General features: G+C 44.8%; 1 protein-coding gene across 2 annotated transcripts in view; it reads left to right on the top strand.

The window, feature by feature from the left end:
* The first annotated feature begins 556 nt into the window (after positions 1-556).
* DENND1B (DENN domain containing 1B) overlaps positions 557-17,704 on the top strand; it is a 1,279,546-nt gene continuing 1,262,398 nt past the window's right edge. Inside the window, exon 1 of one of the 2 annotated variants that reach the window (XM_086954825.1) lies at positions 557-877. In XM_086954825.1, the coding sequence (XP_086810951.1) occupies positions 855-877 (23 nt within the window). In that variant the 5' untranslated portion in view covers positions 557-854. The remainder of the gene's footprint in view (positions 878-17,704) is intronic. The other variant, XM_086954820.1, reaches the window with a different exon arrangement.

Below are 17,704 nucleotides of genomic sequence, written 5' to 3'. Positions count from 1 at the left end.
TAATTATGTTAATACCTGGATATGCTGCGAAGTTGCAGTCGGAACGCCGTGGCAGGACTCGGGCAAAGGGAAAACGAACCTATTAAAAGTTTGGTAAATAGGTGTATGTATGCTCTGTGAACTCTTTCTCCGTCTGGAGCACTTTCTCGGAGATACACTGAAAAGTAAACACACTCACTTACAGATACAGCCTATTTCTTATTTGCGGGATGGTACTTACAATTCAGCAAGTATACTCGGATAAAGAGAGCTGTAAATATCAAAATTCACATAAAAGAACCGTGGCCCTAGTGAGCTACACAGGCGTGGAACTGGGAAGCTCGGCACCTCTGCACTCTAACGGTCTCACTTCTGACACACTAACAAAGACACTCGCAGACACACACTTTCACTAAGTCTGTCTGGGCACATACTTATCACAATGAGCGCCATGCTCCTGCCGGATGCACTGACAGACAGACGCTCACTTTCTCTAACGGTCACAAGTCTGACACTCTTAACAGACAGCTAGCCCCCGGGCGCATCGCTCTCCCGAGTGACTCCCACGTCCGTCTGTCTGTCTGTGCTGCTGTGCTGGGCCAGGCCCAGGTGTAGCAGCCCGGGAGTGACGTCACGCGCCGCTCAGGCAGCGGCACTTCCGGGTTCGAGGAAGGTGGAGGAGGGAGAGAGACGGGGTGCGAGCCAGGGCAGCAGCTGGAGCGGGAGCGTCACAGCGGTCGCTTCTCCCGTACCCCCGCCCGCCAGCTGGGCACACCGGGCATTCTGACGGGCATGACGGGGCGCCGGCTTAACTGAGAGGATTTCGGCGCCGGCTGCACGGGCTTCTCCATCTGCCCGGTCTGAGGCGCGATGTGATGACCATGGACTGCCGGATCAAGTGAGTGACAAGCAGAGAGGACAGCGTGCAGAATGAGGGGCATGGCATAGAGCCGTGCCAATGGAAGACGGAGTGATAGGGGCATATGACGTGAAAGAGCTCTGGGTATTGGAGGGCAGAGAGCAAAGGGTTCTCGGGGGGCACGAAGTGCCACGGAGGGGGCTGAATGCGGGTAGAGTGGCATACATCGAGTTTTGGCAGGAAAGAACAGAGAGTGGAGGGCTCCGGAGAGTACAAGAATGTTGCATCATAAGGCATAGCAGATACAGGGCAGAAAGTAAAACGCATGGGAGAGTAGCAATCCATCAGATGCTCAAGCATGGCAGGGCAGAGAATAGAGTGATCTCAGGGCAAGCGTGTGACGAGCAAGGGGTGCAGTGTTACCATGAGCTTTGACATACGAGGGCAAGCAGTCGTGGACACTGGGGTACCAGGACATAGGAGGGGGTCCCACTGCCCAGGACTGTCTGCACTCTTGTGCTAAAGCTCTATTCGCAGAGTAATATGAGTTGTGGGCTATTGGAAAGCTCAGGACAGAAAGACCAATGACCCCACCAGTCAGGAGTGCAAGGAGTCAGGGGATCCTACAGCATAGGCAGATATAGAGGCAAGGGATCCTGTGGTACGGCACAGGCTAATAGTCCAGATACACTGTGACCCGGCAGAAGAGACAAGGGATACCATGGCATAATACTACAGAGAGCCAAGTGGCACAGTTCTAGAGTACAGGGTCTTGAGTGCATGGATTCCTTACTGTAGAGGGCAAAGAGAGCCAAAGGATCCACTGGCAAACAAGATCAGAGTTCTTTTCGGTCACTCGGCTGGGAGGGCACTGGGAAGGAATCCTACAGCAGAGCCTAAAACATCGAATCCCTTGTAATAGGGGACAGAAAGCCAAAGTAACCCATAACCATGTTATGTGAAATCAATGGGCACGAGAGGACGAAGTATGGCTAGATAAAGGATCCCATGTCAAGGGGCAGAGGTCGAATAGCAAGCCAAAACCACGGTGTTGAAGGACTCCAGGCCAAGGGGATCCACTTGCAGCGCTCACGGGAGAAAGTCCAGTGATCTTGTGGCATGGGAAGGTATTGAGGCCAGGGATCTTGCTTTCTGACTCAGGGTAGGTAGCACCTGGATCCCAATCATACGGGAACACATCCCGTACCGTCCAGACACCCATGGGTGGAAGTGACACAGAGATTAAATCAATGGCTCCCATAGCATACTTGGTGAGAGAATAAAAGATCCTTAGCATGGGGAAGCACTACACCCAGGGTCTAGAACAAGGCAGAGAGCAGTGGAATCCTAGGATTTGGAAAGACACAGGTTTAGGAGGCGACGCCCTTGAAATAGGAAGACACTGAGCTAAAAGATCCATGATAGTGCACAAGGTCGATAACCTGTTGATAACATGGCATTGAAGAGTACAACACTGAGAACTGAGGGATTCATTTGAACACCACAGTGCAGATAGCTGAAGATTCAAGATCAGCCAGAACCAGCACAGAGAAGATGTTAATGGGTCCCAGGGCATGTAAGGGACCATAGAGATTTCACAGTATAAGGCAGAAAAATACAGAGACCATATGAATCCCACTAGATCAAAGTTCGCACAGCCGAAAGTCATAGGGTGGCAGACAAAGGACAGAGGGAGAGGGGATCCAGGACAACGGGAGTGTTGATAAAGGAGTAATGCATGAGCAGCACAAAGCACAGGGTAGAGAGTCAATCTAACTACTCTATTTATTCTAGAGGATCTTCAGTTTCTCAGTCACTGAATACGCTAACTTGAGAGGAGTGCTGTATGGGAAAGATCAAGGAAAAGCGACGGGAGTCTTTGCAATGTGTGGGTAATAATCTGCAGAATGCTCATTGGCATAGTTGCATTTGTGGTGTGAGTGTCATGAGGAGGCCTAGCCAGGTCCATGGATATGTAGAGTGCTGCATTCGGATTAGGGCTCACTGGCACAAGGTGATCTGTGAGTCACCTGTGCCATGGATGAGTCAGGTGACTGTGGCATGAAGTCGGTTTCTAATAGTGCTTCCTGCTGTACAGGTGGGCTGCTTTGAATATAATGATAGTGGGAACAGCACCTATATCTTTAGAAACAGCATTGCCAGTTCATAGACCAACCAAATCACCTGCGGCAATATATGTAGCAGAGAAGGGGCAAACAATGTATTTAATGTAACATCGGAGGGCCAGTTGACCTACTATGTTAGGAGGCAACCAGGCCAGTTTATGTAGCCAGTAAAGTCTTCAGGTGAAATATCAGGGACAAATATGTGGGAATCTGCAGAGAAAATCTATAAATCCTCTTGTATTAATCCCCAACCCCCGGAAATACCTAGACCCCTGTAACTGTAGTTTCGGGTGCAGTGAGTGAAACAAGAGGTCAAATTCCAGACCTCTCAAATTGAGTGATAACCCGGAAGTCAATACCACTGTGGATATGTGCCCGCCATTAGCTTTAGTTGTCAAGGCACATGAGATAATGAGCGGTTAGCTATTCATGGTGCAGTCCACGCTTTATACCCCAGGGGTGACTTTCCATAGATGTTACTTGAACTCCAATATGCGCCTTTTGAAATATGATATTATGACATGAGTTTTTCTAAGGCCAAGTTGCAGAGGTTTCAAAGTGCATAACTGTTCCCTGGGGCACAACTGGGCTAAAAACTGAATTCTTCTTAAATAGCTAGGTTTTCAGTAGCCCTCTGAAGCTAACGAAAGGAATAGCAGAGCAGAGCAGGTCAGGAGTGGGCAGCTTCTTCCATTAAGCGTCCCTTGGAACCTCAAAGGAGTGATCACCCAGACACTGCAGCGTATTGCGTCATAGAAGTAGTACAGACATAGTTACTTAAAGAGGGGGAGGATCTCTTGGACCAGAATGAGGCATAGTTTTCACAACAGTATCAAAGTACAACCATATAGATCACCTTTTCCGTAACAAACTGCCTAATCAGGTGAAATATTTGATGGGGTGAGGCAAGCAGTTCCATTTGCAGTTTTTTCCCAGCAGTCGCATGTGAACATAACAGAACCCTTACATATTGCCTTTTCAGTGTGATAAACTATAAGCCAAACACTTTAACTGAAGGTAAACTGCTGTAGTCCTTGACCTGTGGTTTGCGTTCGCTTGGGGGTTACTCGCACCTATTTAGGGGATCCTACCACTCATATGACTGCTTGATATTTTTCTTTTTCTAATCATAAGCATGTTGATCTCAATTATTGTATAACGATTGTCCTCGTAGAAATATGAGTTTTATCTAATAAAAATGATACTTGAAATCTACGGTATCACCTGCCCAAAGTATATGACATATGTTTTAATAAAATCAATAAAGATGTTTAAAAAAGTAATTTACTTAAAAAAACATTTTCAGTGAGAAGCTAATTGCTAGTTCAGGACGAAGGACGTGTGGATCAGATGTCACTGTTCACATTCACACACGCTCTAACATGAACCAGGATTCCACACCAGCCTAGAAACTGTTTAAGTTTTATTGGGCTGTAAAAAAACAAGCATCTCTACACTTGGAGAGCCAGTGTTCTAAGCGCCCAGTGATCTATACCCGTACACGTAGGTAGACTGCATGAAAGGCCATTCGAGGCTACACATTTTCCAGACCATACTTCACAAGGAAGGCACTTACAGACTCCAGACACCTACTCTTCTTGAATTGGAGAGGCACATGCCTGCACATTTCAGCAGAGCTGAAATGCTGTACAAGCAGAGTACTGCTTCCCATTAGCCAGTAAGTACTCTGGCACAATGAGCGTCTGGCCTTCAAGCTTTTAGGCAATCACTGTCTTTGCCAACTTTTGACACCAAGACCTTTTATGGTCCCAGCTTTTTTCATACCTAGCTGTCTGTCTGGGCCAATGTCAGTCCAGTTATTACTCCTGTCCCACCAGTTTTGCTGAGAGCTCTGATTTCACATGAGTACCCATTGATTTGTGAGTACCACCCAGGGCTTATACCACTGTGTAGTTGCTTTAATGTTTGCGCGTACAGTTGCAGAGGAAGACGGTTGTGATGGGTTTATTTAGTATGAACTGGTTGGTGTATTTTTTGTATATTATTGTTGAGGAAGGAATCGTAGAAATAGATTGAGAGCCCCTAGCCTAATTTTATGATTCAGTCGAGTCCGCAGGTTACACACCAAACCAAAGGAATTCTGTCAAACAGGAAAAAGTTAGTTTGTACATCATTGATTTTGTGAAGTATTCATGTGATCATTGTAAAGTTACATGTGCCTTCCAATCGTGTACATTTATCACTGTGGGCTCATTTAAGCTGATCACTCCCTAATTAACACTTTATTAGTAAAACGCAGCCTACAAAACAGCCAATGCACTCAAGGCAGAGTGAGATGTTAAAGGGACGGGGACATTTCAGAATACCTTCTACAAAACAACATTTCACGCCAACTTTGAAATCGAGTGCAACACTACAAAACCCTGTCTTGGTAGTGTACCAAGTGTAGCGTCAGTTTTCAGTTGAGTCACGTTTCTTTGCTCCTGGCTGTGCTCCTGGAATGAGAATTAAGTATTTGTGTTGACATCAGAAATCAAGGCACCATAATGCTGTATAATAATAGACTGGTCGACTTTTTGCAAGAGCCATTTATTTACCATTTGTTAATCACTGTTTATGGTTAGAGTACTTTGTAGCTGTTGACTGTCTGGTTGTGAGCATAGCATGGTTTTTAAATATGTGTTGATTTGAATCAAAATCAACTGTTGCTGAAATGAAGTAGGCGTTTGTCGTTGCTTTCTGCGAATGTTTTTACACCTGGAGCCATGTAAATTGTGCTCTTTTCTCATGAGAGACAAAAGTTCATGCGAGAGAAAAGAGTTCTCCGAAAAAAACCAAAATGCGGTCAAGTTTGTCGGTTGTTTGCAAAGGAGAATCGAGCAGGCAAGAAACACGAGAACTACCTGGATTGCTTCCAGTGCTTTTATTTTTAAACTTGACTTCATATGCTGCTGGTGTGGTAAACACTGTATGTTTGTTTCACCTAAACCGGTCACGCGAGGCAACAACAGCCTGTGACAGTCTCAGCATTTTAGCCATTTTACCACACTTTACAAGCTGAAATTTTTAATTTCGGTTTCCCCATTATCCGTTTGGACAAAAATGCCGCAGAGTTCTAAGCGCAAATCCAGAACTCTCTGAAGGTGTCCCATGTGGCATGAGACCGTCCGGCTGCTCTGAGACAGTCTCTCGGTTTCAGTTCTTTAGTGCGCGCTGCACTTCTTCATGTATATCATTTAGGCATGCTGCAGTCAGAGGTGTAGCCATGGGCCCTGGTGCAAGAAAGGAACTGCACCCCTTGGTTGCTGTTTGAACTGTGAATTACAGTAATAATTAAATGTAAATGTAAATTGATACTTGTATAGCGCACTACTCACCCGCAAGGGTCTCAAGGCGCTTGTACGAATACCGCTGTGGAACCCGTCCTGGCTTTCCCTGTGAGGCGTCCACTCCTGGGCACCCCCAGGGTGGAGGCCAGGCATCCTTAGCGTTGTGGGGGCCGTTTTGGAGATTAAGCAAGCTATTGCCCAGAGTTGCAGAGTGGGACTCCATGATTGGAATAGGCACCGAGGTGAGAATTATCAGGTCTGTGGAATTTTGAGCCCAAGACCCGCCGAGGCGGGGAATTGAACCCTGGTCCCGGGCTAGAGCTCTGCATCAGGGTCTGCCGCTCTAACCATTGAGCCACACTTCTCCACAATTAGGGTCAATAATTGGGGTTCGGTCGGCCCCTCTGGCCTCTGAGCCAAGGTGCTCCTGCACCTGCTGTAACAATGGAAGCTACGGCCCTGGCTCAAGCAGGCCTCTAAAGTTTAGCTTTGTGGATAGGATACATCCAAAAGGTTATTGTGTTTCGAGAAACTACGTGTTTACTGCAAACATAAAAAAGCACGTGCACGTCTGCCTGGAGTTTATTTGGATTCAGGCAAAGCTGCTTTGTAGTAGTCCTGGGAGGGCTGGTCTGCCTCAGAGCAGCAGTGTAGTGTGGCACGTGGGTGACAGCCCTACCAAATACCACACATCAGGGGTTAGACTAATGCATTTCAGTGTGGTGGTCTGAATCACCACACTGAAATCCAGGGCCGGACTGGGAACCACAACCGGCCCTGGCAAAGTGCTCGGCCGCCCCCCCCCCCACTTGGGGGGGGTGAAGGTGCCGCCGAGCTCTTTGCCGGGCCGGTTTTCGGCCGATTTTGGTAAAACGGTCCTGTAACAAAAACGGCCCCCAGGGGCCCAAAACCGGCCCCCACCCGTGCAGCGCACCAGGGGATTGCCCGGTGTGCGCTATGGCCAGTCCGGCCCTGCTGAAATCTAAAGTCACGCATAAAAATAGGCATAGCATCTGCCTCGTCTGTCAAGCCGTAGTGTTGCTGATTCCCAATGATGACAATGAAACTAAAGCTGGTAGCCGTGCTTCGTGTTGTTGGCGCTGCTCCTGGAAGGCTTGGGAGCTGGCTCAGATGAGCTAATACAATGTAACAATAACCTGGATTCCCGACTCTGCGCAGCAGCAACTTGATTACATTCACTGAAGTCAGGAGAGGCAGTGGCCAATAGCTACTACTGAGACGTCAGCCAGGTGTCTGGTCATTGGACAGTTTAGTGATGCAGAGACTTTCTCTGAAGCCTTGAGAATGGACAAACAGGCATGCAGAAGGCAAGAAAGGATTTTTCTCAAAAATTATGAGCTCCCAGAAAAAAATCGATACAAATCCATGCTTTCAGATTTAAAAAAAAAAGCTGATTCTTTGAGAAAAGTCTCTACTATGCAGCACGGATAGAAAAAGCTGGCAATTCCAGTAAAGAACTATTTCGAACCATGAAAAATTTTGACCACAATAACAAAAGAGGATTCCGTCAATCATAATCAAGAGTTCTGCGATGCATTGACTCTCTCCTTTAGAACAAAGGTAGATCAAATCTATGATCAGTTTGCCCACTCCATGCCAAATGTTAACACCACTGAGTAAGAAAATAGCATGAAAGCATCTCTTCTTAGCTTCTCTCTCACTTCTCCTATGCAAATCATCAAACTGATCTCTACGGCCTAATCAGGTTCTTCGGAAGATCCCTGCCCCCCTAGGATCCTACAAAACATTTGCCATTTCATTGGACCATATTTATCTAAGATGTTTGACCAGATGATATCGCAAGGATCCTTTCCCACTGTGTGGAAACAGGCTTGTATCTTACCCATTAAAAAGAAAAAACAATTTAGATGCAACTGACACGGCCAACTACCGGCCCATTGTGAGAATACCACTACCGTGCGAAAATAATCGAGAAAACCATAAATGTGGAACTCTCCACTTTGATTGCAGCTAATCAGATTTTGGATCATAGCCAGTTTGACTTCAGAGATAATCACAGTAAAGAGTCAGCTCTGATTAAAACTACAGAAAAAATTAGTTCTTCATTGGATGGCGGTGGGTCGGCAGCCTTGGTACTGCTCGACCTATCCGCTGCATTCGATACTGTGGATCATTCATCGACTAAAATAAATAGGGATAGGAGGGAAAGCCCTCTCCCTTCTAACATCATTTTTATCAGAGAGGACTCAAACAGTTCATCTTGGCAAGTTTAAGTCGGCACCTTTTACCCTCCCAAAGCCAAGAACCTTAGGTTTATCATAGATGAGAGACTTAGTTTTAAAGCCCAAGTTTCCAAGGACGTGTCTTTCTCTTTCTTCACGATCAAAACCATAAGAAAAACTCTACCATTCATTCCTAAATCTTCCAGAAAGCTGGTCGTAACCTCTTTAGTCTTGTCTAAACTTGATTATTGCAATGGTTTGTATATCAATGTGCAATCTACTCTCCTCAGAAAGTTACAGGCAGTACAAAATGCCGCCGCAAGGCTTATTCTGGATATACTTAAACATCAGTCTGTTAGATCAGCAAGTCGGGCCCTACACTGGCTACCAGTCGGTCAGCGGGTAAAGTTTAAGGCACTTTGTATCGCCCACAAGGCACTTCACAAAGAAGGGCCAAAATTCCTATGGGACCTTTTTAGATGGTATTCCCCTAATAGACCTCTGTGTTCGGCCAATGCCAATCTGATGCCTATGGTCAGAATTAAAAAGACGAACGGGAGGGAGGAGTTTCAGTTACAATACCATCAAGGAATGGAATTCCCATCCTCTATATCTTAGAAAAATTCCCTCCCTTCTTGAGTTCAGAAAACACCTGAAGACCTGGCTTTTCTTGAAGCAGTAGTCCATAGTACAGTATGTAGCACTGGAAGCGCCAAGACACCTTAGGGTATATGTGCGCTGTATAAATTTAATTAACATAACATAATAGGCAGACGTCCTGCTGCCTCCTGCGGCAGTGATTATAGGCTGCTGCAGTTCATAATGAGAAGTTCTGTGTGAGGCTGCGGCAATGGCAGCCCTGCTTGCACTGCAGCACAGTACATTTATTAAATCTGCAATGTTGATCCCAACAGTTTTTAATGGACCCGGACCCAACGCCATGGATTGCGGTGGCCGCTGGAGCCCAGAGGCCAGCACACCACTTTTCTACAGCGAGCCTGAAGATTCATGCCCGGGCTGCGTATTTGCCGTGGGAGTCATTGCAGCTAGGCACAAGGTGGCCCGTAAACCGAATTGCCGCTCGCTGCAAAGTGTGTCTGTCAGTGTCATGGTGTGTATAATTCGACTCTATAAATTATAATAGATAGCAGCATAGTGCGCTGTCATCAGCTAGCTCTATACCCTGTGTATTACTCAGCTTCAACACAATTGTTCACAAGGAACTCATTTAAATAAAGATTTTCTTACTTTAGCAAATATCTCACTTTTTGCAATGATTTGATCACAGATCCGAAATAACAAGCATTGGCATAGCCAATAGGTCTCACCTTTGGGACCTTACAAGTGTTTAGCTATGCAACAGTTGATGTTACACCAAGGATATTGTGCTGCATAATTATATACTTATAAGGTCCCAAAGGCGAGACCTATTGGCTATGCCAATGCTTGTTTCAGAATGGCCAGCATCAACCACAGCATATCTGAGCGAGGTTTTTAGGGCAGTTGTATGAGCTAAGTCGTCATCTCAAGCAAACTTTTAAAAATAAACTTGCCATATATTTGTGGGTAACCGCTTCACTATCAGGAAGACCCACTCACATTGATGAGTCAATTTGCCTTCTATAGATTTAGGAACCCCACACAACATAATCCTTTTATTAAATTATGCTTGCCTTATGGAGAGAGGAAAGGCCTCCTGGAGCAACATGCACAAGCTCCCCTACTCTTTGCTGGAGTGTCCCTCAAATACGGCTGCCCACCTCGTCTTCACTGACCATAATGTATAATTGAAAGATACAGTCATACTATGTGTTTGCGGGCCAACAGACATAAAAGACTATATTTCGTATTGCAGAACCCAATCTTTCTATTATGTTTATAGTGCTTTACACATAACAGAAATAGGAGGCAAGGCCTCTTGCTCCTTTGGGGTCAGCCGAATTACACTCTGCTGAGACAGACGTAGAGAAGAACTCTTGCTGCAGAGGTCTGTGTATAAACTGGGGGTCACAGGTTTTAAATCCAGCATGCCTGACTAGATCTGTGAGATTTTGGGCCCCTTACCACATTCGCCAGAAGGAGGAGAGGAGCATCATTTGCATTACGTCCTTGGGGGGGGTCTCTAAACAAACGGGCTGCTTGTTACTTCACATCAGTTGTAGTCGCTGTCATACCCGCAGGGGCTCTGTTTCACCTATTCCATCACCAACCCAGGACTACAAGTCCCAAAATGCAACAACAAAAAGTGCAAGGGGTCCATTACCTACCCAGGCGTGCCACTGCACAACTTTAGTGATGTGGAGAGAGCGTAATTCTGCCTGTGTGTGTTCGTAAAAAGAGGTGTGGGTGGCCCTGTGACCCCGCAGTGTCGAGGTCGTTGAGGTAGAGAGGGGTCAGGGCGGGCTTTGAACAGGACTGCCTACTGGGGAGGTGACCGGGAGAATGGTTTGGGTTTCCTTAAAGATTGTATTTTCTTATTATTGAGATAAATCTTTCCCAAGAGGATCCTTCCAGGCATCTAGTGGTTACATAATGTGGAGCACGTAACCGGCGGCTGCGCCTGGGTAGAATAAAAAAAGAGCAGAGTGCATTTACAGGGGAGTCCCGAAAGCTTGCAATAGCCAGTATTTATTTAGCAGTTCGGTGCCCTCTGTGCACGTGACATCACACAGAGCTCTGGCCGAACTTGTCAGAAAGGGACGTTGTACTGATGAAGGGGATTTTAAAAGACCCATTCAGCAAGAATTAATTGTGCTCTTCTCCATGTGTGAAGCTGGTGTTATTGTTTTATTGGAAAGAAAAAAACTTTATTGGAAAGTGATCCCTCTATTAACAAGTAAGTCTCTCCATGGTCATCTGCTAGCCTGCAAGGGGTTTGCACGCAAGCGTGCGATATTAGGGAAAAAGCAAAAGTGAAAGCGAGAGCAGTCTTCTCTTTTCAAGCACTGCACTCGTGCTTGTGGCGCGCCGCTGCTCACTCCCGCAAGGTGGATGCTGCCACAAGCATGAGTGCAGTGCTTGAAAAGGGAAGACCGATGGCTAAAGGTCCTCCTAGAGCAGCGCATGCGCGCTGCCTAGGTGAGACCTAAAAGAAAATCGCGGCCCACAGCAGCTGCTTTTAAGCACACTCGTGCTTGTGGTGCCATCCGCCTTGTGGGAGCGAGCAACGGCCAATTAGCACTCGCGCCGCTGCTCGCGCCCACAAGGTGGATGCTGCCACAAGCATGAGTGCGTGCTTGAAAATGAGCAGACCGATGGCTAAAGGCCCTCCTAGAGCAGCGCATGCGCGCTGCCTAGGCGAGATCTAAAAAAAAATAAAAAATTCTCAATCGACCTTTTTCAAATTAGTTCACACTGTTCAGTGTTTCATTCAACCATTTAACTGGAGAAGAGTAGCCCATAAGAAAAATATTTTTTATATTTTTCATAACACTCCAGCCGAAGTAGTTGATATTTATTTGCAATTACAACATTCTTAATAAAAAACATACAATCATAAGACACAACATATATTGATACTATTTACATACTTATAAGAGAGTGACTTATGTGACCCCAGTGAAGTGACCACAACCAACATGTGATCAAACATAAGGTGACTGTTTTTTCAAAAAAACGTTGGTTATTGGAATTCAAAGGATGTCATTTAGGGATTCTGAATAAATCATTAGGTCCTAGAGCATGCCCTAGTGTTCTTCGGACTATCCTTTATTGGCTGCCAACAACGTTTCAACTACACTACATATATCAGGATCTCTTCAGGATAGGAAATCTGGGACTAAGGCACTTCGGTATTTGCCAAGGGCGCCAATTCACTGGATCGTTAATCTCAATGGTCCAACCCTCAATACTTGGGTTCTAGGAAAGGTGAACCTTCCAAAGTGGCGGACTGTCTTCAACTTACTTGGTGGGATATCCCAGTATTCAAGAAATTTCAATATAAGGCTTGTTTCAATAACGTGCTGATCCAGCCTTACAAGCTCACAGTCACCGCAATTTGTTGCACTCGATTTGCCACAATTCGCCAAAACAAATGCTTTGACGGAATCTGGCAGCCTGCCAATTCCAATTTCTATTTACGGAACTAAAGTTTAATGCCAAATGGTCGGGTCACACTCAGTCAATGCCCTGTGTGTTATAGCTGAAGTCTCGTTTTTAGCAACATATTACCTGCCCTCCTTTATTTGCCTTGTTGGTGTCCTGTTAAGAACTGCACAACACTGATGGGAGGACTGGAGATGGGAACCCTCTAGCCACTGTGGAACAATGGCAAGGTCTAGTGGATGGATGTGAAGAACTCCACAGGATGCAGGGCCTGCTATACAAAAATAAAATACATACATGAAAGCAATTGCAAGGAAACATGCGTTTCTCAAAGGTAAATGTCGCAGGGATAAAGGAAACTATGAGACACTGTAAGATATGCATTATAAATGTCAAAACATTAAAGGAAATGTGAACAAGCAGAGCAAAACAGCAAAACCACACTGTGTACTGAGTTGTCGTCCAATGACATTGCTATATATTTTAAAGAAGCATACATGACAAAGCAGCTTTGAGGAAAATGGAGTGGCTGAAAGTAAAATGTCAACCTATCGGAATTCGAATTGCAGTTGCTTACAGAGAAAGAAGAAAGGTGCTGTGGTCCATGGTGCAGTCAACCTTCAGAACAAAAAAGCAAATAGCTGTTTGTATGTGCCTCGCCACGTTCATTAAACTTTTAAGTGAGACATGCTGCCATACTAACAATGCAATGTGCAATTAAGGAAATATCATGTCTGAAAACTTACTGAAACTTGGTCTTCTTCATTCACTGCGATTGTAGTCAGGTGTCAGAACGCTGTGTTTTAGAGTCTGTTGTTCAAGAGTTTCCTGAAGGAATGGAGCCTGACTTCTGTTCTAAAGGTAGTTTATTTAAATTGTTTACAGTCTAGGTCCTCCATGCCCTCTGATGTGTCCCTGTGCTTCTGATGTGTCCCTGTGCTTCTGATGTTTAAAAGGCGTGTATGTGAATCTGTTGTGGGTTGTCGGACCATACGGTTCTGACAGGAATGTAGTAGGGAAAGGCCTGGCAAGTGGCCCCAGCCTTCATTCCAGCAGGCCTTGTGGATGGTCTGAAGAGTTTTAATAATGAATCCTTGTCTTCACTAAGGACCACTGAAGTGGCCTTCCATTTCTGGTGCTTTGCAGCAGTTTTAAGATCTTCTTAGTTTTTCTTGTTGCTCATATGGGTGTAAATTCTGATATTTATGTGTACCCCTCCCCCTCATTGCTTGATTTTGCTCACTCATAGTTTATAGACCAGAAAAAGGCAGGAAGGCTAAACAACAGTAGTTCTCCTATTCATCTGTATTACCAGTAACACGATTTAAACGTTCAGCTGTTTGTGATCCTACTGCCCATGATTCACCACATAGAAAAACTTGTTAACACTAATAAAGCAGGAGCGTCTGTTATCTGAACATATATTATCCTTAGTAATCAACACTATATCAGAGTAATCTTCATTAATTTCTTACATAATATTTCCAACATCGGTAATATCAAAGCGGAATAGCTTGTATTCGCAATGTATATAATCAGTCCAGCCCGGATGAACAGTAGTATTGATTACTAAGGATAATATATGTTCAGATAACGAACGCTCCTGCTTTATATGTGTTAACAAGTGTCACTCATAGTCGTTGAATGTCATGCATAATAACATAACATGTGTATTTGTAAAGCACACGTTCACCCAGAGGTCTCTTGGTGCTGAATAACAGATGTTCATTGTTACCCAACTCAATGGTACTCATTTTATCGACCTCAGATGGATGAAAGGCTGAGTGGACCCGCCAGGATTTGAACCTGTGACCATGAGGTCGAACACAGGCCCCTGCAATGGCTGCATTATCCATTGAGCCACCAGACCCACTCAAATTATAAAAAATAATAACACATAAGCAGTAGCGGTCTGTACAGGTAAGTGCAGCGGGGCAGGGAGGGATGACGACAGAATAGGTTTTATTTGTTTAATTATTTTTTCTTATTTCATCGTCTGTCGACCTACCCACCCCCCCACCGCCCCGTCGCCCCTCCACGCTCCCACCCCACCCTCCACGCTCCCACCCCACCACACTTACCTGCACGGACCGCCGCTGCACATAAGCAATCTGAAACCTTGGCAGCTATGGAGTGAGAAACTGCCCGGGACCCCCGGGGGATCCTCCTTAGAGACTGTCTGTTCAGACGGGCCTGCTAATCCCACGGTCGCTTCCCGCGTTCCCATGTCTCTTGCACCTGCTTGTGGAATGTAAACACGGGGGCCTGTCTGCAGCCGCTTGTGGAACCGGCATTAAAAAAATATATGGCTGTGGGGAGGAAGGAGACCCCCCTGTTGCCAACCATTGAATTGAGTGTTTGAACTTCAGTTTTTTTTAATTCAAAAGCACAAAGAACACCTTTCACTAGTTATCTAGTACAAACCAGGAGTTTCCACTGCTACCATCACATGTTACAGTTTTAAATATCTTTGTCACTCTAGACAGAGTGATAGTGTGAACAACACTTCAAGTTGCAAATATTACAGCAGTTCATATTTGAGGGCTTGGAGTGTAAGCCTATATATATTGATAACAAGGCGTACGCTTTTTCGTGTGGTACATTTGTTGTTCTGCAATCTATATGAAGCATTCAACAGATTAAGCAGAAAGCTGTGCATGGTTAAAAACACAAGGAAATTCTACATACATCTACAGCAATAAGACCTCACAAAAAATAGAATTTTAAATTGGGCTTCAATTTACAGAAGCCAAGAAAGACTGTCCTAAAACTGACTAGGATGAATTAAAAGCTCCATCCATTGAATGATGTCGCAATTCTGGCAGAATAAATGAAATAAATAAATATACTAGAACTTCTCTTTGTGGCTGTTAGAGACACAAGACTGCACCAAGCGAACTGTTTTTTTTTCTCGTTCCTAATGTACTTTTTAACCAGCAGGTTACTGGATCAAATCTTTATTTGGTAGTTTTAATCGTTCATCTTTCCAGGGTTGATAAACTGAGTACCGATTCATTTGTTAATATTAGTTCTTGTTGTACACAATTCTACGGAATGGCAAAAAATAATCAATAGCCAACACTCTTTAAAAACAGAAAATCTGTTAATTTAATTTATGAATGAAATTCCAAACACCAGACTACGTGAGGTTAGCTATATGAAGGTATTAGTCACTGGCACAGCAGGCTATTTGAAGATATGACGGGGCTTGTGCCCACAAGCTGTTCTTTACTGGAAGGCGTTAGGTGTGTGTTTCCTGTGCTCAAACACTGCAGTACATGCAAAAGTTTGATACTTATATGCACAGAAACATAGGTGACATTGTTCATCTAGAGACGAGCTGGACTCTAAAGAAATAAACCACAATTGAACTAGTAGGCTATAGTGAGCCACTACAGTCAGTTCTAGAGGGTCTTTTAGATGTTAACTAGTGATTCCATAAACCACTAACCAGGACTGTCCAATGTAGAACTAATGAAATTGATACACAGAGGAAGTTCCATTCAAATGCACAGGTGTCCAACCTCCACTTGTGGGATAAAAATGAAAGCCACCCCGGGGTATGCCACCGGGTGATGACTTGACAGAAGTGTTCAACAGAAGGGTTCATGATCTATTCCCTCTTGGTTCATCTTGACTCATCTTTAGTTGCAATTCGGTTCAAAAAATGTTGTAGCCTCTCAAATTGTTCCAGAAACGCACTTAGAAACCTTGGAGGAGGTGTTAGGAGGCAGGATCCAATTACAAGAGAAACTAGAGGCCGTACTGCACTACAGGAGAGCTTCCACAATGGTTGTGTGATAGAAGCATGCATGGTTAACCCACACGTGCTTCTACCACGCAGCCCAGACCATTAATGCATCTTAACCACGCATTCCTTTACCACGCAATTTCGTGGCATAGGCATGAATGGTAAAGGGGTATGTGTGAATAAGGTCACTAGTACCCTTACCCCTCCCCCCTCCCTCACTCACCTAACTGCAGAGTCTTCCTGCTTCTGTCTTCACCATCTTCCATCTAGCCAGCCGCTAGACCGCGCACTGCATTAACCATGCATATACACGGTTGAGGGCATATGAGTGGTTAAGGCAAGCGTGGTTGCGCTTGCATAGTTGGAGAACTCGTGGTTAGGGCCGCGGTGTTCTGACTGCTCCCCTCCAAAGCAGCCAACTCCATTTTGTCTCCTGGGGATAGCCAATGTGTTTGTAAAGTATGCTTCATGACTCCCATGGTGAGCTTGGCTGACTTGAAAGATTTAACCATGCATGTGGTGCTAGGGTCTGCAATAAACCCAGAAGCATATGTGAGCTAGCCAGCTTGAAATAAACATCTAAAACCCGAAATCATCTTTATGTTGAAATGGAGTATGCTGTCTTTCAATAACTAAGTAGGTCAAGGCTTTCAGACAATGAATGTTTTTTCTTGGTATGCTTAGATCAGCTGTCATTGACGGCTTAACCTTTTCTCTCGATTTTGATTAAAAAAACACATGTCAAGGTTCTTCTTGATTAATTTGTATTTATTAGATTTTATTGAAATTGTAATAACATACAAAAGTACATAAACAATTGCCTCTTGATTTAATATTTAAATTCCTGGATTCCCAGAGCAGTAATAATATTGTATTGCATTGTATCATTTATATAACGCTTATCAACTGGGGTTTTAAGCTACACTGTGTAGGGTGTGTGGCTGGAAGGATGTTGTTATTGTTTTGAGCCTATGTGGGAAGTGTTTTTATATAGTGCATGCTGGCCACCGAGGTAGGGTTATTGAGTTACGGTGGTTGGGTTAGGGTATGTGAGAGATAGATGCGCAAATTATAATTATATTAAGGACTAATCACTTTAGCCACAGGGGGAGGAGGGTGCTGTGTGCCTGTACACCAAATAAGGGGGTAAGCGTGAACACCCAGTAGTCCATATGGCGACTGCTTGCATTCTAGCATACCGGTGTGTGGTCTTTTGGCGATCGAGTACTGCTACCAGTCCTTTTCTACCAGGAGCGTCACTATTTTCATCAAACCTCACGGGCGATGCTATGACCAGATCATCCTCCATAGTATTTTCCGCTCCTGGGACATCTTTTCTACTTTATCTTTAGGTGGATACAAAATATTCGTGCTAACAATTATACATCATTATTGCTCGCCTCCGGATATTTTATCAACTTGTGGAGATAAATACTAGTTTCCTTCACTAT

The sequence above is a fragment of the Lissotriton vulgaris genome, chromosome 1_1, assembly GCF_964263255.1.
Source record: "Lissotriton vulgaris chromosome 1_1, aLisVul1.2, whole genome shotgun sequence".
Taxonomy (NCBI): domain Eukaryota; kingdom Metazoa; phylum Chordata; class Amphibia; order Caudata; family Salamandridae; genus Lissotriton; species Lissotriton vulgaris.
Note: the sequence above shows the minus strand (reverse complement) of the source record. Positions and strands in the feature narration are given on the sequence as shown.